This window comes from Dipodomys merriami, unplaced genomic scaffold (genome assembly GCF_024711535.1).
Source record: "Dipodomys merriami isolate MVZ:Mamm:240054 unplaced genomic scaffold, mDipMer1.0.p SCAF_41, whole genome shotgun sequence".
NCBI classification, from domain to species: Eukaryota; Metazoa; Chordata; class Mammalia; order Rodentia; family Heteromyidae; genus Dipodomys; species Dipodomys merriami.
In genome coordinates this window covers 2,761,757-2,786,355 of record NW_027205715.1, presented here as the reverse complement: position 1 = coordinate 2,786,355, position 24,599 = coordinate 2,761,757, and the positions used below count along the sequence as shown (strand labels likewise).

Below are 24,599 nucleotides of genomic sequence, written 5' to 3'. Positions count from 1 at the left end.
GGTCTGCGCAGTCGCAGGAGGAGTAGGCGGCTCCTGGGGACGAGATCAAGTCGATGGTTTCGCGCTGCCCGAGGCCGCTAGGGTGAGGCGGGCCTCGTCCTGGTGAACCTCACCGGGGAGGATAAGGCCGGCCCCGCCGCCATCATGCTGCTGCCTGTGTTCACCCTGAAACTGCGCCACAAAATCAGCCCCCGCATGGTGGCCATAGGGCGTTACGACGGGACTCACCCGTGCTTGGCGGCCGCCACCCAAGCGGGCAAGGTAACCGCTCCCACCCGCTCGGAGCCGGGCTCGGGGCTTCATGACTCCGAGGGCCGCGCGCCGGGACCCCGCCCTTCTCTGCTGCCCCGCCCCTGTCCCAGGTTGCCTGGCAACCGGTCCGCAGTCACCGGGACGTACCCATCCTAGAACTTGGGGTCTCCCAGGAGCAGCTTTTCTGAGCAATTCGGTTTCTCAAAGCCAAGAGTCCTAGACTCGGGCAGTGTTGGGAGTCCTTGGTCCCGTAAGGAGCTTAAGGAACGAGACACATCGGAAGGGAAGAGGCTTGGCCAGGATTAGCAGTAATAACCCATCCCACATTTCAAGCCCTGAGCCTCTTCTTGGAGCTATTTACATTTTCACACTGTCTCCTTATGGGGTACTACAAGCACCCCTGAAGTAAATTCAGATTGCATTTTGGGTGCTTCACCATGCACGTTCACAGTTTGTTCACGAAAGTGTTCATTAGATACTTCCTATGTGCCAAGTACTAAGCCAGATGAGAATCTCAAAGATTAAAAAAAAAAAAAAGCCATCCAATATTCACACTTCCAGTGAACTTCTCCTTTATGCAGAGATAAAGTTGGGGGTCTCTATTTTCAGAAAGTTGTAGTCAAGAAGGCCCATAGACAAGGCAAATGAGGGCCCTGTTTATGGATGTTGGCATACCCCAAATACATGGACTACAATGAGATCAGGAGCATAACTTCCATCAGAACTGAGGCTCAGGTAGTTGAGCATTTGCTTAGAATCCTTAGGTTCAATCCCCAGCAATGAGAAAAAAGGGAGGAGGGGTATAATTTCTAACAAAACATTATCTCAGCATCTTTGTTACAGGCAAAGGGTAGTAGCTTAGCAATAGGTGTGGATTCTGTCTGTTATACTAATTTCAGGACCTCTGGCAAAGTACTTAATAGGACCCAACATAGAACACATGGGGATTAAATGTTAATACCTGTAAAGTACTTGACATTTGGGAATAGTTGCTAATCTTTAGGTGTTATTTTCTTTTCTGAACTCCCACTTTATTGATTAGGAAATCAGTGTCTTAGGCCACTCAGAATGTAGGAGAAATGAAATGTGTTCTCTGTCCCAATGTAAATTTCACTGTATAATGACACATTTTTGAGACATTTCCATGGATACTGTACTTCACAGTGCATGCCTTGGGATCCATGGCTAAAATGTTCCTTCTTGTGTTGTATTGGGTAAAGCCCTGAGTACAGAGTCTTGATACTGAGGAGGGCATTATTACTAAAAAGAAATTCCTCTTGATTCTGCTCTACATTCATGGGCCTGTTAGCCAGACCATCTTCTTAGCTCTGTGGTGCCATGGGGATTGTGATCAATTTCACCCCTTTGGAGCTTACCCACTTTTTTGTGTGATAAATTTGAGAGGACATGGCAGACAGTTAACACATTTGTATTCTCTATCTCCTCTCTTTTCTCTGTATTTGTGTGTATGTATATATAAGTAGTTATATTACAATATTTTCCCTCATCCTAGAACAGGGAGCTCACTTGAATTTACATCCCTGAGCTAGAGAATAAGTGCAAGGTGAACTACAGCCACTCCCTTGGAAAGACTAATTGGCCTAGGGAGTGGTCCATTTATCATGTGACTGAGCTTGACTTTTTATTTCCTGAAGGCACAGGTAGGCATCTTTAGGGACTCCTACTTCTCTGTGCCAAGAACAGCTGACTTGGATCAGGGGAAAAGTCTGACTCCTGGGATTCTTGTTTTCCTTTGCAAAAAGCACACTTGTTCCATTCCACTAACAGTAACCATTGGACCTATATATCAGTTCCATTCCTGTTCTCGTTCAGCACATCTTATTACCAGAAAGTTCTAAGAATTCTTTTTTTCTTTTTTTGTTTTTTGTTTATGGAGCTTGAACTCAGGGCGTGGGTGCTGTCCCTGAGCCTTTTTGTGCCCAAGGCTAGTGCTCTTCCACTTGAGCCACAGCACCACTTCCAGTTTTTGAGTGATTAATTGAAAATAAGAGTCTCACCACAGGGACTTTTCTGCCCAGGCTGGCTTCAAACCTTTATCCTCAGATCTCAGCCTTCTGAGTAGCTAGGATTACAGGTGTGAGCCACTGGCACCCAACTGTAAGAGATCTTTTGTTCAGTGGGGCTGGGAAGTTGGCTCAGTGGTAGAGTGCTTGCCTTGCATGCCTGAGGCTCTGGGTTTTATTCCTCAGCACCACATAAGCAAAAAGAAAAAAGCTGGAAGTGGCGCTGTGGCTCAAGTGGTAGAGCGCTAGCCTTGAGCTGAAGAGCTGAGGGACAGCGCCCAGGCCCAGAGTTCAGGCCCCACAACTGCCCCCCCCACCCCCTCTCCCCCCGCAAAAAAAAAGAAATCTTTTGTTCAGAACTGTTGTAAAAGGAAGTGTGATGTAGTCTAGGACATACTAGGTTTCATGTTTGTTTTTTTGCTCCTTCACTGACAGAGACCCTGAGACCTTGGGGAAAGGCCTTCACCTATCTGATTAGTGTGAGGATCAAGTGTAATTAATATTTATAAAAGCAAGTCAAGTGCTGGTAGCTCACATGTCTAATCCTAGCTGTTCAGGATCTCGGTTCAAAGCCAGCCTGGACAGAAAAGTTCATGAGACTCTTTATCTCTAATTAATCACCAGAAAGCCAGAACTGGAGCTGTGGCTCAAAGTGGTAGAGCACCGGCTTTGAGTGAAATCAGGGATGGCATGTAGGCCTGAGTTCAAGCCCCAGGACATATTCTCTCTCTCTCTTTCTCTGTCTCTGTCTCTCTGCCTCTTTCTCTCTCTCTCTCTCTCTCTCTCTCTCTCTCTCTCTCTCTCTCTCTCTCACACACACACACACACACACACACACACACACACACACACACACACACACACACACACACACACACACACACACACACACACACACACACACACACACACACACACACACACACACGGCATGTTGTAGAGTACCTTACAAATGAGAACATGGCAACAGTATTCAAGTAGCTGCACACATTTTTTTTACATGTTTCTGGTCATTTTTTAAAATTGATTTTTAAGTAGGCCACCTTGTGTAAGTAATAATTTAAAATTATTACTGTTTGGATTTATTTATTTATTTATTTATTTATATTTTTTTGGTCCGGTCGTGGGGCCTGAACTCTGGGCCTGGGCGCTGTCCCTCAGCTCTTCAGCTCAAAGCTAGCGCTCTACCACTTGAGCCACAGCGCCACTTCCGGCTTTTTTCTTTTTGCTTATGTGGTGCTGAGGAATTGAACCCAGGGCCTCATGCATGCAAGGCAAGCATTTTACCACTGAGCCACCTTCCCAGCCCTACTGTTTGGATTTATATGCATTTAAAATTAATAGATTTTGTCACTAGAATCTAGTGTTTTCCATCCTTTTTTTTTTTTTTTTTGTCGGTCATGGGGCTTGAACTGTGGACCAGGGTGTTGTCCCTCACCTCTTCAGTGGGCGCTGTCCCTCACCTCTTCAGTGGGCGCTGTCCCTCACCTCTTCAGCTCATGGCTAGTACTCTACCACTTGAGCATAGCACTACTTCAAGCTTTTTCTGTTTATGTGGTGCTGAGGAATTGAACCCAGGGCCTCATGCATGTGAGGCAAGCACTGTACCACTAAGCCACCTTCCCAGCTCCTTTTTAAAAATCATATTGTTCTTGTGGTGGTTTTGTTTTTGTTTTTTGTTTTGTTTTTGGTTGTGGGGCTTGAACTCTGGGCCTGAGTGCTGTCCCTGAGCTCTTCAGCTCAAGGCAAGTGCTCTACCACTTGAGCCACAGCGCCATGTCCAGTTTTCTGGTGGTTAATTGGAGATCAGAGCCTCATGGACTTTCCTGACCAGGCTGCTTTTAACTGCTGTTGTCAGATCTCAGCTTCCTACCGGGCTTGGTGATTATGTTAACAATGAAAACTTCTCCAATTAAATTTTAATACCACAGATACACGATAGTGTGTGTGTGTGTGTGTGTGTGTGTGTGTATGTGTGAGTGTCTGTCTGTCTGTGTCTTTCTCTCTCTCTGATACAGGGTCTCAGTCTATAGCCCAGGTTGGCCTTCAACTCATGATCTTTCTGCTTTAGCCTCCCTATTGTACCATGCCTGATAGGTATATTTCTGTGGCCCTTTGGAGTCTATAGCCTGTTCTAATGTTTAAGGCCCCTTTACCCTAACCCAGTCGCCATCTTGGGAGCAATATTACCTCACTTGAGAATGTTTTTTTTTTTTTTTTTTTGAGATCTTGGTTCAAGCTGGTAGCAGCTTCCCCATGGGTTGATAAGAAAAACATTTGTAAGAGTGCTTTGGCATACTGCTGCTGGACAGCATGTAGGCTGCCCTAGCAGGCAACAACTTGATCTTTACCTTGTTCTTTAGGATTCTAAGTACCACTGGATTTCCTTAAAGGTGGCTAGGTATGAAGCTAAGCATGAGTGCCTCAGGTTTCATAGATTAGTGTGATTTCTTATTAATGTTGATACGTTAATAATCTAGTTTTTAAAAAATGTTTGATGTTGGTTTGGCATTTTTATATTTGATATTTTTTTTGTTTTAGGTTTTTATTCATAACCCACATAACCGGAACCAGAATTTCAATACGTCCAGGGTCTTCCAGAGCCCCCTGGAGTCTGAGGTTTCTCTTCTTAACATTAATCAGGCTGTCAGTTGCCTAACTGCAGGAGTATTGAACCCTGAACTTGGATGTGATACACTTTTAGTGGGTACACAGACTAATCTTTTGGCTTATGATGTCTACAATAATTCAGATCTGTTCTACAGAGAGGCAAGTATACCCCCTAGTAATTGTAAAATTATTGTTACCATTAATGTCGATTGGTTTTTGTGTATGTGTATGCTGGTACTGGGGTTTAAACTCAGACCCTCATGATCTTGTTAGGTTTATTTTACCCATAGCTTGAATTCTGTCATGCCTCCAGGGAGGCATTTTGCTGGTTAATTAGAAATAGAGTGTCTTGGCCTTTTCTGTCCAGAGTGGCTGAATGATGATCCTCAGCCTCTTGAGTAGCTAGGATTACAGTTGTGAGCCACTGGCACCTGGCTAGATATTTACTTTTTAGTACCTTATAAAATTAAAAAGAATAGCCGGGTGCCGGTGGCTCACACCTGTAATCCTACCTACTCAGGAGGCTGAGATCTGAGGATCATGGTTCAAAGCCAGCCCAGGCAGGAAAGTCTGTGAGGCTCTTATCTCCAGTTAACCACCAGAAAACTGGAAGTGGCACTGTGGCTCAAGTGGTAGAGCTCTCACCTTGAACTAAAATGCTGAGGGACAGTGCCCAGGCCCAGAGTTCAAGCCCCATGACTGGAAAAAAAAATTAAAAACAGGGCTGGGAAGTTGGCTCGGTGGTAGAGCGCTTGCCTTGCATTGCCTGAGGCCCTGGGTTCAATTCCTCAGCACCACATAAGCAAAAAGAAAAAAGCCAGAAGTGGCACTGTGGCTCAAGTGGTAGAGCGCTAGCCTTGAGCTGAAGAGCTGAGGGACAGCGCCCAGGCCCAGAATTCAGGCCCCACAACTGGACCCCCCAAAAAAACAAAAAAAAATTAAAAACAATAGTAGTCATAGGGTAATAGTATTGAAAAGATTTGTATCCAATTTGGTTAGACTAAATTTCACAGTTTTCATGTTTAAAAGCCTATGTCTTGAGTCTCTGGAGAATTTGCCTTGTAGAACTTGGCAGTCATAGAGAGCATGGATTATCACAGTAGCAGGTGTGAGAGCCAGGGCTTGCTCTGAGTTAACCCTGAATCTTCACTCATCCTTACAGAAACCACAGTGACAGGCATCAGTGACAGCCTGTCTGACCTCTAAAGGGAGACCCTGAGGCTTCTAGAAGTGATGACAGAGGAATTTGAGTATCCAGGTCAAGTACAGATATGCATTGCTCCAGTGAGCCTGCAGAAAATTGTATCGGTGTCTTTCTTTTCTCCCTTTCTTAGGTTGCAGATGGGGCAAATGCCATTGTGCTGGGGTCATTGGGAGACATTGCCTCTCCTCTGGCAGTTATTGGTGGGAATTGTGCTCTGCAAGGTTTTGATTATGAAGGGAACGATCTCTTTTGGACGGTATGAAGGACTAAACATTCTTATTGATAATAATTGTTTCAATATTCTTTAGATATTTTAAAATCACTGATTTCACTGATAATGAAAAAAACAATTTTTGTAGTTCTGTACATTATAAAAGTTATGAGTACTGTAACCCCTTTGTACAGTAATTTTATAATAAAACATATTTAAAAAAAGGTATGAGTAATTTGGAATAACTCATTTGTGGCTTGTGTAATGTAGCTAAATTTTTTGGTTAAATGAGAAAAGATGGGGCTGGGAAGGTGGCTCAGTGGTAGAGCACTTGCCTTGCATTCTCTAGGCCCTGGGTTCGATTCCTCAGCACTACATAAGAAAAAAAAGCTGGAAGTGGCGCTGTGGCTCAAGTGGTAGAGCACTAGCCTTGAGCTAAAGAGCTGAGGGACAGTGCCCAGGCCCAGAGTTCAGGCCCCATGACCGGACTCCCCCCCCCCCCAAAATGAGAAAAGATGGCATAGTAATGACTTTTGATTTCATTTTCAGGTTACAGGAGACAATGTTCATTCCTTGGCCTTGTGTGACTTTGATGGTGATGGAAAGAAAGAGGTATGTGGGGAAATTCAGCTGAGTGTTTCCCATAACAGCAGTAGTAGTGTTGAGAGAGCATTAGCTTCTTATGGCTGATTTTGGAGCTCTGTTACCTAAATGAAAAGCTGTATGGCCTTTGTGTGTATTCTCTCTGTCTCTGTCTCTTTGCCTATCTCTCACCCTCCTTTCTGTTTTTCTGGTTTTGAGATCAGATATTGCTAAGTAACCCAGGCTGGCCTTGAACACCTAGTTCTCCTACCCCAGTCTCCTGAATGCTGGGGATCAGAGGAGATAACAATTGTGCCTTGCTCCTGTCACCTCTCTTTTGAACAGTAAATTACTTGTGTTTGAGACAAAGATCAAAGCCCTGAAGGTTTTAAAGGAACAGGAGAGGGGAGAGAAGACAGAATGGTTGATGGGCTCTGAGTCATTTTCACCATCTTATAAATTGACTCTGATGCTTTGAGACCATATTAGTAAGTAGTCAGTTTTTTGGGAATCTAAGTACTAGAGATTGTCTCCTAGTTTGAAATTAATGCTTACTCTAGAAATTTGCTTCTCAGGTAGTCAGTATGTGTGAAGAACTGTGTTAGGCACTGACTTAGCCCTCTCTTGTCCATGGACACTAAGTTTTGGTGTCCACAAGAGGTCTTCTGTCTGTAGCCTGGGAAATTGCTGAACCAGGGCATACTCGCAGTATGCAATGAAATATGTGTTCTGGCATGTGCTCCCTGCATGGCATGGTGAGATCTGTATTGGCCACTTTAGCTTCACTGGCTGGATTGGTTGGGACCTCCCTGAGTATTGGATTATTAGAGTATTGGAATTGTTGGGTAGTAGTAGCAGCCAAGTACCTGCTTGTTTTATTTATGGAAGTTTTGTTGTATTCACTGCTAAACTGAATGTATATGATTTGCCCCTTCAGCTTCTAGTTGGATCTGAGGATTTTGACATCCGAGTTTTTAAGGAAGATGAAATTGTGGCAGAAATGACAGAAACAGAGGTAGGAGGAATTACAGTAACCTTGGGCAGCACCATCAAGTGTAATTTAAATGAGAGAATGGGCATCTTCTCACCACCTGGAGGGTTTTAGGATAAGACCCGTGGGCTTTTACTTCTTCCTGCCACACTCACATTTATCATGATGTCCTAGATAGGATAGGATCTCACTAGGTATTCCAGCCTGGTCTGGTATTCAGCTTCCTTAGTGCTGGGGTTATTATCATGTAAATTGTAACTGTGGATAGAGAAGAAATGAAGGAGAAAAATGAGTGCCCAAAGCAGCAGTATGAAGAGTGAAAGGTCGCAGAGGGGTTCTTGAATAAAGCATGTTTACATGTGTTTGTCTACAGAGAGGGTCTTAACTTTCATTAGGTTATCTCTTAAATGTGAATTTATTATAAATGTAGTTGAAGCCAGGTGGTACTTGGTTTTAAACTCAGGCCTTGCATTTGCTAGGCAAACATCCTACCACTTAAACTACATCCTCAACCCTCATTACATTCTTTTTTTTTTTTTTGGTTGGTCATGGGGCTTGAACTTAGTACCTGGGCACTGTCCCTGAGCTTTTTCACTCAAGGCTAGTGCTCTGCCACTTTGAGCCACAGCCCTACTTCTGGTTTGGTGGTAGTTAATTGGAGATAAGAATCTCAAAGACTTTCCTGCTTGGGCTAGCTTCGAACCTCAATCCTCAGTCTCAGCCTCTTCAGTAGCTAGGATTACAGGCACCCGGCCCTTATTACATTCTTAAAGAAGTTTACAAATCAAAGCCAGGCGCTGGTGGCTCATGCCTGTAATCCTAGCTACTCAGGAGGCTGAGATCTGAGGATTCCAGTTCAGAGCTAGCCGGGGCAGGAAAGTCTGTGAACCACCAGAAAACTGGAAGTGGTGCTGTGGCTCAAGTGGTAGAGTGCTAGCCTGGAGCTGAAGAGCTGAGGGACAGTGCCCAGGCCCAGAGTTAAAGCCCCATGACTGACCAAAAAAAAAAAAAAAAAAAAAAAATTTATAAACCTCTCCAAAGTGGGAGAACTCGAACAATTAAACAGTCACTGGCCTGTAGGTTTTGTTTCTGCATTCATTTTAATTTGTGGTATATCTTTTCCCATTTTGTGGGAAATGATCAGATAATTCCTGGTTTTACCAGTATTACATAGGAGAAGACACAAGTTCTAAAAAAGGAGAGAGGAACATATCACAGGGCCAGTAGTCAGAGGGACTTGTTGCTTTTCTGGTTCACAAAAGAAGGAAAAGAATGAACTAAGAAGCATTAATGAGCCTGGGGAGTCTGGGACTAAATTTATGAAAGCATGGACTTGTACAAAATTGTCCATTTGAGGTGCCAGGCAGTGGTGCGTGCTTGTGATCTCAGCTGGGACAGGAGGAGCGTGAGCTCAAGGGCAGTCTAGGCCACACAGTGAGACTTGCCTGAAAAAAACTTAAAAAAAAAATTGTGTAGGGCCATTTTTCTGTTTTTTTTTTTTTTTTTGTATTGCTCTATTCAAATATCCACATCAGCAAAATTATGATTTGGCACTTGAGCAGTACCATATTACCAGAAGAATGCTTGAGCTAAATAATTCAGAATCCTTCATAGTGATTTGTATTCAGAATTAAGTGAAGTGGGTGATTTTGTAGGGAACTTGTAGGTGTAAAGGAAATTACTTAGCTATTCTCCTGCTTTGAACAGTTTATCTCTTATCTTTATGCAATTTCATTCTCATCTCTTGTATGAGGGCCATAATTAGAAAATAGATCTACAGAATCACATCTATCATTTATCTTTTGCTTGAACTTTTAAGGATAATTTTGTTCACAATCTAAAATTTTATCTTTTTAACTGTGTTTAGTACTGTATTGGTTAAAATCTATATATTGGTCCATACTGTTCAGTTCATGTACAGTTCAATTTTGAAAGGATTGTACTGGTTTTTTTTACCTCTAGCAAACAATAAAGTTTGCCACAGGGAAAAAGTATAGAAGTAAAAGTCAATTCCAGAAAACTATAATAAAAAAATAAACCCAGTTTTTTAGCCCTCAGACTCAAACTTCTTCTACATTAGGACTGGCCACTCATCCCCATATGCCAAAAAGAGACATGGTGAAGAGCAGAGAAAGGGGTTTTTACTGCATGGCAGCCATGGAAAGACAGCACTTCAGTACCTCTTCATCTGTCTTCAGTGTCATAGACATTGGCTTCAGGTTTAAGAGGGAGAACTAGAGGCAGGGGTGTAGAAAGAAATGGGTAGTCAAACAGTCAGTCCTAAGAACACAGGGGAGGCCTGGTGGACCCTTAATTAGCTCAAGGTTTGTTCTTGGAGGGCTGGGAAGTTGGTTCAGTGGTAGAGTGCTTGCCTCGCATGCATGAGGCCCTGGGTTCGATTCCTCAGCACCACATAAGCAGAAAAAACTGGAAGTGGCGCTGTGGCTCAAGTGGTAAAGCGCTAGCCTTGAGCTGAAGAGCTGAGGGACAGCGCCCAGGCCTAGAGTTCAGCTCCCACGACCGGATCCAAAAAAAAGGTTTGTTCTTGGAGGGCTTCCACAGTTGTTGTGATTGCTTTATCACTGGAATGGGTCAGCAACAAGTTCCCTGTCAGGTAGTCTCCTGAACTTTGGCTGTGTTTTGTGAGATGATAAGAAAATGACCTTGCTTGTTTGATGGGCAGTGTGCCCTCAGTCACAAGATAATTATTGGTGAATCATCTTATTCCTAGAGCCCAAGATGATTATAAAGTGACTGCCACAGGAAATAGCTGAGATCAGAGAGCACAGATGCAAAGTAGTGAGTTAATTCACAGGCTTAGCAAAATTATGTTTTAAGTTGGCTCTTACCTAATCACTAAATCTTTTTGGATTAATGTGTATAATAACACCTATTGTACATAGTCTAGATCTTGTGTACTTACCTTATTCTTCCCTTAGTTTAATTGTTTCTTTTAATTTTCTGAAACTTTATCTAAATTACAAAACTTTGTGGGTTTCTTTCAATTTGATTATCCAATTCTGAAATAGATGACATGGATCACAGAGAAGAGAATGCATTCCTCACTCTTGGGTAAAAATAGTTATTTTGGAAGTTATTTTAAACCTAATTTTAATACAGTTGTAGCAAGATGTGAAGCTTCACAAAGCTATACTTTACATTAAATTGAGCCTTAATGACAATGTGTTTTTGTGTGTTATATGCAGATAATCACCTCTCTGTGCCCCATGTATGGCAGTCGATTTGGTTATGCCCTTTCCAATGGCACAGTTGGAGTTTATGACAAAACAGCTCGATACTGGAGAATTAAAGTTAGTAGAATTCAGCCTCTATATCCAGAAATTTCATACTTTCAACATTGAGATTATTTGGTACTAATTATTGGGATTCCTTTTCAGTCCAAAAATCATGCCATGAGCATTCATGCTTTTGACCTTAATTCTGATGGAGTGTGTGAACTGATAACTGGTTGGTCCAATGGGAAGGTAAGTATCATTAGCAGAATTCATGTGTAATTCACAGTAATCATGATAAATATAATTCACAGTGATCACGTAAATATAAACTTGAGTTCCTTGGCTGTGGTTTGAAATTTAACCTTTTAATTTTATTTCTTCCTACTACAGAGGGGAAGTGTCCTTTGGCTTTGTCCTCTGTTTGAGAGAAAATCTCCAGGGAGGTTATTTCTCTTTTTGAAGGAATGAGAATCTATTAATTGGGGGTGATTGTAGGTGTGAGCCAGTAAAAAGAGGAATTTTAATAATCTAATAATGAACCATCAGAATAGCTCTAAAAAAATCTTTAAAAACTGCTAGAAACTCAAAATTAATGGGAGAATCATGTTAACATATTGTTTTCCCAGTTATAACACCAAAGTAAAATCCTTTTCTTTTTTCTTTTTCTTTTTTAATGTCAAATCAGAATTTCTTATAGCCTTCTGGCAAGTCAGACTGTCTTGTTAGAAACTGCTTAAGTAGCTGCCAGATCTCCATGGATACTATTTGCCCTAACTTTCTTGCCTGTCAGTATTGGTCTGTCTGGTGGGGAGGGGATCAGATATTTTCATTTTTTCTTCTTGCCTTTTCTCTATCTTTCTCCTGTGGATTTCTTTGGTTATGTAAAGAACAAATTCTAAAAAGTTGTTAGGTGCCTAACATGTGTCTCATGCTTGTAATCTTAGCTACTCAGAAGGCTAAAACTTGAAAGATCAGGGTAGACTAGGCAAAAAAGCCCAATTAATCACCAAATTAATCACCAATTAATCACCAAAATTGCTGGATTGGAGGTATGGCTTAAGTGATAGGTTACCAACTGTGAGCAAGGGAGTTCAGAGCTCAAGGTCCTAAGTTTAAGTCCCAGTATCAACATAAACATCTGTAAAAAGTATTTTCTATTATACAATCTGTTTCAGATTATAAAAAGATAAGAAAATTATATAATTCTTATGTAAGTAGAAAGCTGTTTACATTTAATAAAAATAGCATACACAATGAAATATACAAATTCATCTTTTGACTGTAGATCTAAAGGTACTAAATACATGCTACTAGCCAGTTATCTTTGTCTTTAATAGGTCTGTTTTTGAGTTGGAGGGTCATTCCTTCCTTATGGACAAAACCTGCTCAATAAGCAAAGGTGCAGAAAATGCACAGAACTAGTAATTTATAGTCCTTAGTAAATGAACTATTTTTGTTTGTTAAATATTGTAGAACTGCAGTGTCAGAAGCTGTTTGAAAACTGTGCCTTCACTGGAAAGAAGCAAGTTCAGTTCAGCCCAAGTTAGAGGGTTGTATTAAAGCTCTCCTGCATAGGTTGTGGTAGTCATAATCTTCATGCTCACATGATGTTGCTATAGGTAATGTGGCTGGCTAAATGAGTGTAATGTATTCCATACAAACAGTAGGCTATGCCTAAAAAGCTCTTTATGAAAAGCCAAATATAGTGAATGGCATTGCCATTGGACTGGTTGCTCCACCAGATTTCCTGTAACTTAGCCTTTCCTTGCCCAGAACAAAATCCTCAGAGGAGAGTGTCCTCATTCTTGCTTTTGACATGAAATCGATTTGCTAGTAATCAGTGGGGATTTGTTTGTCCTGTCTTCAGGAGGCACTCTTGAAAACAGCTTTATTAAATGACTTTTTTTTTTTTGGCCAGTCTTAGAGCTTTAACTCAGGGTCTGGGCACTGTCCCTGAGCTGCTTTTCTCAAGGCTAGCACTCTACCATTAGAGCTGCAGCGCCACTTCCAGCGTTTTCTGTTTATGTGGTACTGAGGAATCAAACCCAGGGCTTCATGCAAGCACTCTACCACTAAGCCATATTCTCAGCCTGACTAAATGACTTTTTTTTTTTTTTTTTGATCGGTTGTGGGGCTTGAACTCTGGGCCTGGGTGCTGTCCCTCAGCTCTTCAGCTCAAGGCGAGCGCTCTACCACTTGAGCTACTTCCGGTTTTCTGGTGGTTTATTGGAGATAGGAGTCTCACGGTCTCTCCTGCCCGGGCTGGCTTTGAACCACGATCCTCAGATCTCAGCCTCCTGAGTAGCTAGGATTACAGGCGTGAGCCACCAGCACCCGGCCTAAATGACTCTTTATTAAAGCTGGTTTTTATCGTAAAATTTAGTGTTGCCTTTAATCTATAGCAAACGTGACTTTTAAAAATTAATTTACTTTGTTGTTATTATAGAGGTGATATTCAGAGGGATTACATTTACGTGCAACCTGTGATTAGTACATTTCCTTTCAGACAGTGTCTTCTGTTTTTCTCATTCCCTCCCTTCCATCTCCACTCATGAGTTGTATAGTTCAATTTCATGAATGTCCAGTGCACTCCACTGCTGCACCTTTTCACCTTTTTTTCCTCAGATTCTGTGCGCTCCCCCACTCTTCTGCAGATGTGCCTGTGAATATACTGAGCATATGTGACTTTTAAGTTTGTGTTTTGGTTTTAGGTCGATGCTCGAAGTGACCGAACTGGGGACGTCATCTTTAAAGACAACTTCTCTTCTGCCATTGCTGGTGTGGTAGAGGGAGATTACCGGATGGATGGCCACGTACAGTTAATCTGCTGCTCAGTGGATGGGGAAAGTAAATTGAGATGAGAAAAATCCTTGAAAAGTTAGATTTCAAAATGCCAGGAAATTCCACTGTAAAGTATTTTATTAAGATCCTTTAGTCTGTTAAGTTCACCTAAAAGAATAAGAACCTAGGTTTTTGATTCTTAAGAACTAATAATTGGGGGCTGGGAAGGTGGCTCAGTGGTAGAGTGCTTGCCTTGCATGCATGAGGCCCTGGGTTCGATTCCTCAGCACCACATTATCAGAAAAAGCTGGAAGTGGCCTTGTGGCTCAAGTGGTAGAGCACTAGCCTTGAGCTGAAGAGCTGAGGGACAGTGCCCAGGTCCAGAGTTCAAGACCCACAACTGACCGTAAAAAAAAAAAAGAACAAGTAATTGATGTGGTCTTACTTGAATTATTTCTCAACCCAGTGAGTGTTTTTTTTTCCCTCTGCTCAGTCCGGGGTTATCTGCCAGGCACTGCTGAGATGAGAGGGAACCTCATGGATGCCAGTGTAGAGCAGGACCTGATCCGAGAGCTGAGTCAGAAAAAGCAAAATCTGTTGCTGGAGCTCCGCAATTATGAGGAAAATGCCAAGGTAGGGGAAATGGAATCTGATACACTGAATATATGGGAGCACCACCATGTTGCTGCCAGCTAGCCTATGGACCACTCCTGACATCTATTCATGTGCAGATTGCTTCAGCCTTTTTTTCTTGCCAGTTCTATAAACAAGAAGGTATGGAACCCCGGGGCCCACACCTGTAAGCCCAGTATGTAGGAGGCTGAGGCAGGAGGATTTCATTACATAGTCTTATGTAGCACAACTGTCTTAAAGATTAAAAAATGGAAGCATTGGAATGTGGCTCAATGATAGAGTGTTTGTCTAGCATGCAGAAAGCCCAGACTTGATTCCCCAGCCCTGCACACAAAAATAGATATGAGAGAGAGTGGGGAGAGGGAGAGAGAGAACAAAAGTGTACAAACATGTATCTGTTGATCTAGAAATTCCACTTCCAGGCAGGTAAACTAGAAATATGCCTTGATATGAAAGACACACTTACTGTAGCCCTGTTTGTAATGACTTAAGAGTTCATTCTGTGTAGGGAGTATGTGCTGGGGACCATAAAACAGCTCAAGGCATGCAGCACATGGACTTGGACTATAAGGAAGAATATCTGTGGGAGTATGTGAAAAAAACAAGAACATTATGTTTAGAGTATTTCTTTTATAATTTTCACATGCAGTAGACAGCCAGAAAGACTGTGTGTGTATATTTGTATACACTCAAATTAGCTAGAGAATAAGCTGTGGACTCTGACTTGAATTTTGCCTATGTAACCATATTTGCTACATAGGAGCTCCAGTGGTACCATTAGCTAATGTATTTATGCAGTTTGCTATACCAAAGTGAACTTCCTTCCTTCCTTCCTTCCTTCCTTCCTTCCTTCCTTCCTTCCTTCCTTCCTTCCTTCCTTCCTTCCTTCTTCCCTCCCTCCCTCCCTCCCTTCCAACCTCTTCCTCCCTTCCCCTTGCCCTTTCCCTTCCCTTCCCTTGGGCTTAAACTCGGAGCAGGGCTAGTGTTCTACAATTCAAGCTACACCTTCCCTTCCCCAGTGAATTTCTTTATTGATTTGGTGCTGGGATTAGGCCCAGGGCTTTGTATAATCTAGGCATGCACTCTAATACTGAACTATACTCCCAGCATGTTTTTTAAAGAACAATACAAATAGAATATAAAAGCATGATGACATGTCCTGGACTATTACCACAGATAGGAAAAGAAGGTGTGGTCACTTCCCCCCAAGGCCACATAGAGCCAGGAGATAATGAGTGGAATTCATTCAAAGAATGGGATTCTTAAGAGGATGGGGAGTCTGGGGCTGGGAAGGTGGCTCAGTAGTAGAGCACTTGCCTTGCATGCATGAGGCCCTGGGTTCGATTCCTTAGCACCACATAAGCAAAAAAAAAAAAAGAAGCCGGAAGTGGTACGGCTCAAGTGGTAGAGCGCTAGCCTTGAGGTGAAAAGAAAAGCTGAGGGACAGCGCCCAGGCCCAGAGTTCAGGCCCCATGACTGGACTCCCCCACCCCCCAAAAAAAAAGTAGACAAGAGGATGGGGAGTCTGTCTTTTGAAATTGAGTAGCCATCTTATTTACTATGAACCTGAGTTCAGTGTCTTATCAAGTGGGTGGGATTTTTTGCAGGCTGAACTGAGCAGTCCACTGAATGAGGGAGATGGGCAGAGGGGCATAATCCCAGCCAATACCAAGCTCCACACTACTCTCTCAGTCAATTTGGAGAGCAAGACCCAAGCTGCACATGCAGAGCTGTGCATTTCCACTTCCAATGGTAAGACATGATTTACAACTGGTATTTGCAGGTTCTGAGTTGTCTAAGAGTAGTTCCTGAACTGCTGTTTTTCCTCTTCCCTGCAGACACGATCATCCGAGCGGTATTGATTTTTGCAGAGGGAATTTTTGTAGGTGAAAGTCATGTGGTCCATCCCAGCATACATAACCTCTCCAGTTCTATCCGTGTCCCAATTATGCCTCCCAAAGATGTTCCTGTGGATCTGCACTTGAAAACCTTCGTGGGTTACAGAAGCAGGTGACCCTTTACAAGTCACAGTTCCTTGTCATAGAGCATATAGAGGAGGACAAGATGGAGGGTGCCCACTATGCATGTGTTGTGTGAGACCAGAGAACCATTCTGAGGTTCTTTCCAGCAGTCAAGGTTTTCCATGATCTTTGTTTAATTTGAAGTCTTTACAAAAAGAGTGGGAGGCATATAAACTTAAGAGGTCATTTTTCTGTCTTAAATGATTGGAGAGTTACACAAATCTTAAAATGCATTTAGTTAGGGGTCAGAATATAGCTCATGGGTAAAACAGATATTTAGCATGTTCAAGGCCCTGGGTTCCTTCCCTAGCAACTTTCACACAAGAAAATTTTAAATGATAATTTGTCAGCTTACAATGTTGGTCACGAAGACTATAAGGATTGGGACGTATTTCTGTATTAGTTGCTCTAATGAAGGGAGTTGAAGACTGCTTCTGTGGAAGATGAAAGCCTTTTCCAGTTAGGGTTAGGGTATTTTGAATCCTTGATGATTGTATACCTGTACATTTGCACGTACACACATTTTTCAAATTCCAAAATCTCATTGATGTAGTACTTTAGTACTTAAGTGTCTAGGTGATTTTTTTTCTTCAGTGAAAGCTTTAAATATTAATTGGTGGCAACTCAGGAGTGGCTTTATTTTCTGGGCCTTGCATCTTGAAATAACACTATACTAAAGATGTCTCATGTTCCATTGGTTGGCTATAGCACCCAGTTCCATGTATTTGAAATGACGAAACAGCTTCCCCGGTTCACCATGTATGCACTCACTAGTCCAGAGTCTGCTAGTGAGCCCTCAAGCTACGTGAACTTTATCATTGCAGAACGGGTACAGAGGGTGAGTGGTTTGCTCTTTCCTTTCAGTACTTTTGTCCTTCAGAATCCTCCAGATGTTACTTTGGAGAAAGGGAGAGAGAGTACACAAATGAATTATGAGAATAGTAGTAAACATGATGTGAAAGACTTCCAGAGTGTGGAGTTTGTTTAATAACCTGTAAGCAGAATAATGCTGAAACATCTTCTCTCACTTTGAACAAATCCTCACATTATTTATCTACACAATATTTTTATTTCAGTACTAGGGGTTGGATCTGGAGTCTTATGCTTGCTAGCAAGGGTAAACCTCAGTACATCCCTGTACATTCCCTGTACATCCTTAGTAACAAGTACATTTTTATCACTTAATTCCTCTCTCTCTTTTTTTTTGCTGGTCATGGGGCCTGAGCTCAGGCCTGGGTACTGTCCCTCAGCTCTTCAGCTCAAGGATAGCACTCTATCACTTTGAGCCATAGCACCACTTCCAGCTTTTTCTGCTATGTGATGCTGAGGAATTGAACCCAGGGCCTCATGCATGCAAGGGAAGCACTCTACCACTGACCCACCTTCCCAGCCCTCTCTCTCTCTTTTGTTATGGGCTTAGTGTGGTTGTCTTCACTTAATTGTTTCAAGAGGTATCTACATCAAGATAGAGAGAAACTGGGTAAAGTGGTATACACTGTAGGACCAACTTCTTGAGAGGCTGAAGCTGAAGGATTGCTTGAGCCCAGGAATTTGGAGTCAGCCTAGGGTAAATAGCAAAGACCCTGCCTAAAAAAATAAACGGGGCTGGGAAGGTGGCTTAGTGGTAGAGCGCTTGCCTTGCATGCATGAAGCCCTGGGTTCGATTCCTCAGCACCACATAAGCAGAAAAAGCTAGAAGTGGCGCTGTGGCTCAAGTGGTAGAGCGCTAGCCTTGAGCTGAAGAGCTGAGGGACAGTGCCCAGGCCAAGTTCAGGCCCCATGACAGGGGTCGGGGAGGAGGGAGGTGGAAAGAAATAGAGATTGGGATGCTGATAATATATTTTTGGGTCCTAATTTACCTAATTAAATTCTTAGTGGCTCTGAGGAATTCTTTTCACTAGTTTGAGCCTCAATTTCCTAATATATAAGTGAGGGTAAGGGTAGAGGCATGGTGCAAAAGGTATTAAGAAGCTGGGTGCTGGTGGCTCATGCCTATAATCCTAGCTACTCAGGAGGCTGAGATCTAAGGATTGTGATTTGAAGCCAGCCCAGGCAGTAAGGTCTGTGATGCTCTTATCTCCAATTAGCCACCAAAAAGACTGAAGTGGACCTGTGGTTTAAGTGGTAGAGCCTTGAACAAAAAAAGCTCAGGGACAGTGCACAGGCCCTGAGTAAAAGCCCCAGGACTGACACCAAACCCCCCCCCCCCAACACACAACATTTTAAAGAATATAATGGAATAACTTTAGGAAGATAATATTGTCCAGTCTACACCCACATAAGAGCAGTGGAACAGACAGTATCCTTCAATCCTTTGTATGCTGCATGTCAGATTATGTCTAAGGAGGAGGTGCTATAAAATAATGTCTGCTAATGTTAGACCAAATTATGAAGTTTGTATAAGGGGGAAAGGCAGTGTGAGAATTAAAGAACTTATATAAGGGAAATGGCAGTGTGACTAGTGTTTTCTTGGTAAAGGATGAGGTATTTTTTTAACCAAGTGGCGAAAGTAGAGAGAGGAAGAAGTCTTGTTTCTGTAAAGACTACTTTTAGAGTTGAAGTTTATTTCATTCTATTCATTTTGAAGATTATTATGTGGCTCAACCAGAACTTTCTGTTGCCAGAAGACACTAACATCCAGAATGCTCCGTTTCAAGTGTGTTTCACATCCTTACGGAATGGTGGCCAGCTTTACATAAAAATCAAACCTAGTGGAGAGGTATTGTTTCACATCATGGGGTGTAAGTTTTTTGTGTGCTATTCAGCTGCAGTATCTTGTCATGTGTCAAGCCTGAAACTGTTCCATCTTGTCCATACTCGCATTGACAGTACTATCTCCCTCTTTTCTGCTCTCCCTCCCTGCCATTCTCCTCTCTTCTTGCTTGCATGATTGGTGAAGGGTTGGAATCCAGAGGTGCACAAAAACAGTTCTCATTGTTTGAATATATTGTTTTTAATTTATAAGCTAGAGGATTGACCTTTTGGCCACCTAAATGAAATGGGGTTTATACTATCCTAGAGGGTAAAACCATGTCTCATTCATTAAGTATATGCCCAGTAATTGTGTTGAACATGGAGAAATTTGGGTAGTTTCAGCCATGCTTTTCTCATACCTGAAGGTGCTAAACTTGCCATTTTTTTTTTCTGACTAGATCACTGTGAATACTGATGATATTGATTTGGCTGGTGATATCATCCAGTCAATGGCCTTGTTTTTTGCTATTGAAGACCTTCAGGTAGAAGCTGATTTTCCTGTCTACTTTGAGGAGTTACGAAAGGTGCTGGTTAAGGTGAGGGCACCTGTGGATGCACTCATAAAACAGGGTTCATAGTTTGAGATGTTTCTCTTAGGAAATTGGCATATACTTACATTATAATCATGTTTCTAGAAATTTTTGTAAAAAAATCAGCTAGTGCTAGAGTTTTGTAGTTAATGGATTCTCTATAAAAGTTAATGGTTACTTCTTGACTGTGTTTGGTTTAGGAGGATGCTTAAAAAATTATGTATCAGGGGCTGGGAAGGTGGCTCAGTGGTAGAGTGCTTGCCTTGCATGCATGAGGCCCTGGGTTCAATTCCTCAGCACCACATAAGCAAAAAGAAAAAAGCTGGAAGTGGTGCTGTGGCTCAAGTGGTAGAGCACTAGCCTTGAGCTGAAGAGCTGAGGGACAGTGCTCAGGCCCAGAGTTCAGGCCCCACGACTGGACCCCCCCCCCCCCAAAAAAAATTATGTATCAACATTTTCCTGTTATTCTTTGTCTTCTTCTTCTTTTTTTGGTTGTGGGCCTTGAACTCTGGGCCTAGGTGCTGTCCCTCAGCTCTTCAGCTCAACACAAGCGCTCTACCACTTGAGCCATAGTACCACTCCTGGTTTTTTGGTGATTAATTGGAGATAAGAGTCTCACCGACTTTCCTGCCTGGGCTGGCTTTGAACCGTGATCCTCAGATCTTAGCCTCCTGAGTAGCTAGGATTACAGGCATGAGCCACCAGCACCCGGCATTGTCTTCTCTTTTATTATCTGCTTTCATCTTATTTATTCTAGTTGCTTTCCAGTCCCTCTTCCCTGCTCTCCGGCCCCTCATTCCAAACAAAAAAGCACAATGAGATCATTCCAAAAATCCCTACCTTGTTAGTGTGTGTTGCTAGTGTTCTTGATGTTGCCCTGGGAGGAACCTGCCACAAGTGCCATCACTGGGGAGATTAAGAATGGACTATTTTCGAGCCAGGCCTCAGTGGCTCATGCCTATAATCCTATCTACTCAGGAGGCTGAGATCTGAGGATCACGGTTCAAAGCTAGCCCGGGCAGGAAAGTCTGTGAGACTCTTATCTCCAATAAACCACCAGAAAACTGGAAGTGGCGCTGTGGCTCAAGCGGTAGAGTGCTCACCTTGAGCTGAAGAGCACAGGGACAGTGCCCAAGCCCAGAGTTCAAACCCCATAACCTACAAAAAAAAAAGACTATTTTCTTGACGAGTTGATGAAATAATAGGCAGAGAATGAGTGAAGAGGGGAAAGAGCAGAGCCTGAGCCTTCTCAGACTGTCTAGTTTTGAACAAGCTTGTGAGACCCTTTTAATTCACAAGTGTTTGCTTCCAGGTGGATGAGTATCATTCAGTGCATCAAAAACTCAGTGCTGACATGGCTGACAATTCTAATCTGATCCGAAGTTTGCTGGTCCGAGCTGAGGATGCACGTCTAATGGGGGACATGTGAGTATTTACCATGGTTAGGATGGGTACAAAGTTCAACATGTGAACAATATGGAATAGTGACTCTCAGATGTTACTTGTGGAACTCTTAAGTTAATCCAGTAACTTTGGAAAAATAACCTGGCATTACTGGCAAAGTTGAAAATATGTATTCCATGACTCTGCAGTTCACTCTTTTGTGCACATATAAGCCAGGATACTTGTACAAGAATATTCAAAGTCAGAAGTGGCTCTGTGGCTCAAGTGGCAGAACACTAGCCTTGAGCTGAAGGGCTCAGGGACAACACCCAGGTCTAGAGTTCAAGACCCATGGCCAAAAAAAAAAAAATATTCAAAGTCATGTTCAGAAGAACTCTGTATTTGTTTTCCGCTGTTGCAAAGAAGTACCTAATGCTAGGTGCTCTATAAAGAAGTTTTGTTTAGGTTTATAGGCTTAAAGTCCAAACAACATGGCACTAGTTCTCCCAAGGGCCTGCCTTCCTGTTTCTGTTCATGATGCTTCATGGCATGAGTGTGAGAAAGAATAACACAACATGATAGAAAGAAGGGCAAAGGCCAGTATTACTTTTATTATTTTTTTGACAGTACTGGGGTTTGACCTGTCTTGTTTTTTTATAACAACCCTCAAGAAAGAACTAGCCAGGGTCCATCCAGAACTACCTCAATATCAACTCCAATGAGTGACCCAGTGACCTTGTAGTAGGCCCCACCTTTTCAAGCTACTACCATCTACTATATCACCACACTGAGGACAAGTTTCCAACAGACTAACCTTTGGGGGACAAAACCATAGCAGATCCCCAAGTGGACACAAGGCAGACTTGCACCAGCAGTGTAACAGATGTATTCTAGAGCAGTGAGAGTACAGGAATCTCCCCTGACACAGAGAAACTTTTTTCATTCCATTGTAAGAATATGTAGTAATCTGTTTATCCATTCATCCATTAATGGACGTTTGGATGGTTTCCCAACTTTGGTGATTGTGAATAACGTAGTGATGTATATTTGCATACTGGCTTTTCTTGTTTTTCACTTCTCTGAAGACTTCTTAGTTAAGTAGCAAGTGTTAGCTTTAACTTTGGAAGAAAATGCTAAATAACTTTCCAAAGTAACTGTAATCCACCAGAGAGCCAGTTATCAGCATTTAGCATTTTCCATTGCAAAATTTTAATAATTTTTATTGCTGTGTAGTGATTAGCTTGGTTTTAAAGTTACTCTTTTTTATTCCACCCATCAATCCAGGGAACTTAATTCTTACAATCACCAAGAAAAGCCTCTTATTTATTTGGAAGACATAGGATATATTGATGGAAACTGTCAATGTATATCAAAGCAGACTTTAGTAGTTACTTCTTTTTAATGAAAATATAGTTAACTCCCCTCCCCCCAGTCAGGGGGCTTGAACTCAGGGCCTGGGCACTGTCTCTGAAGCTTGTTTTGCTCAACATTATAGTACTCTACCACTTGAGCTACAGTGCCACGTCCGGCCTTTTCTATTTATGTGGTACTGAGTAATGGAACCCCCAGGGCTTCATGCATGCTAGACAGGCACTCTACCATTAAGACACATTCCCAGCCTAAAATGGGTTTTTAAAGAATGTAAGAAGTTTACAAGTGCCAGTGTTACATACCTGTTCATTTCTACAGGAAAACAATGAAGAGTCGCTATATGGAACTCTATGATCTTAACAAAGACTTGCTAAATGGATATAAAATTCGCTGCAATAATCACACAGAACTGTTAGGAAACCTTAAAGCAGTAAATCAAGCAATACAAAGAGCAGGGCGTCTACGTGGTAAGTCTCTTCATAGTATACTTTCAGTACTCCAAAGTTGGTCCCATTGCTTGAATTTCCAGTAAGCCAGCCTGATGTTTGGCTTTAATTAGGCTCCAGACCTTTCTTTCTTTCTTATTTGGGAGGAGGGATGTACTAGGGCACTGGTATGATACAGGTGAATCATGCCTTCAACCCTAGTTTTCACTGGTTATTTTTAGGATAGGATCTTGCTTCTTGCCCTGAGCTGCTATGGTTGCTGTGATCACATGTATGTGCCAAGTCCAGCTTCCCTCTGCAGAGACAAAGTCTCATGGACTTTTCAGCCCAGGCTGGTTCGGAACCATGACCCTCTTCCCATCCTTAGCCTCCCTAAAGGCTAGAATTACAGGCATGAACCACAGGCACTTGGTCTCCAGATACTTTTATAGAGAAGGAAAGCCTTTAGGCCTTTTTTTCCCCCTAAGATCTTACTGCTTCCTCTAAAGAAAACAGTGCATATACCCCAAAGAAAGTATATAGCCTTAAAAGCGCCATTTTAATGGAGTTTTCTGAACATTGATGAGTTAAGTGCACAATTTAAAAGTTTAAACCTGTTTTGGTTTCTAGTTTGAGATGTTCTGTGTTTGTTTTGTGATAAATTGCCTCACAAAGTTCTCAAACAGTGAGAATAGCAAAATTTGTATATGCAACTCTTTTTTTACCCTACTTTTATATTGTTTCAAAAGAGACCACTCATTTACATTTTTAAAAACTTAAAATTTTTTTTATTTCTTTTATTTTTTGTTGATGTGGTATGGTGGAATTGAACCAAGGGCCTCATGTATGCTAGGCAAGCATGAAGCCACTTTCCTAGTCCCTAATTTAATTTTTAATAATCTTGGGGAATACTGAAACTTGATGCTTCTCATACAGTTGGAAAACCAAAGAACCAAGTGATCACTGCTTGTCGGGATGCCATCCGAAGCAACAACATCAACACACTGTTCAGAATCATGCGGGTGGGCACAGCGCCTTCGTAGAAGATGAGGCAATAGGAAAAGGAACAGTAACTTGGAAAAGTTTTCTCTATCTAAACATCTATACTGGTTTGCCATGCATAAATCCTGGTGACCTCTGGGCACTGTGGGTGAAATGTTGGTGAGTATACAGGCTAAAGACAAAGCATTACATTTCTATCTTCTATCATAGCACAATTGCTGATAGCAGTAGATTTGTATGAGGGAGTGTGAATACCTCGGAAACATCAGGGCTTCAAAAGCTCAACTTTTAATGTAAAATCGCTGTAAAACTAGGTCCTTTTTCTTGAAATTGTAATTCAATAAGTGGTTTACTTTTTCATTAAAATTAAAAGGCATTAGTCTTTTTTGTTGACTCATTGTAACATCACCATATCAGAATTGCACAAACGATCTACATCTTGCAGAGGGAAAAATTTGAAGCCAGCCAGGTTGGTGAGACTGGTCTGAAGAATTCTTTTTTCATTAAACTTTCTTCTTGAAAATAAAGACACAAAACCATGCACTAGTCTAGGCCTATACTGGGTTATGCTGATCCATGTCACTGTCTC

The 24,599-nt window shown here is 42.1% G+C and overlaps 1 protein-coding gene across 1 annotated transcript; it reads left to right on the top strand.

The window, feature by feature from the left end:
- On the top strand, positions 1-24,389 carry Bbs2 (Bardet-Biedl syndrome 2). The gene is made up of 17 exons (XM_069992334.1): positions 1-261; positions 4,818-5,045; positions 6,221-6,346; positions 6,851-6,913; positions 7,821-7,898; positions 11,081-11,185; positions 11,273-11,359; positions 13,822-13,957; positions 14,385-14,524; positions 16,132-16,276; positions 16,363-16,534; positions 17,254-17,383; positions 19,133-19,264; positions 19,698-19,835; positions 21,142-21,254; positions 22,902-23,050; positions 23,945-24,389. Exons 1-17 carry the CDS (start codon positions 145-147, stop codon positions 24,049-24,051), a joined length of 2,166 nt encoding a protein of 721 aa, XP_069848435.1. The 5' UTR covers positions 1-144; the 3' UTR covers positions 24,052-24,389.
- The last annotated feature ends 210 nt before the right edge of the window (positions 24,390-24,599 follow it).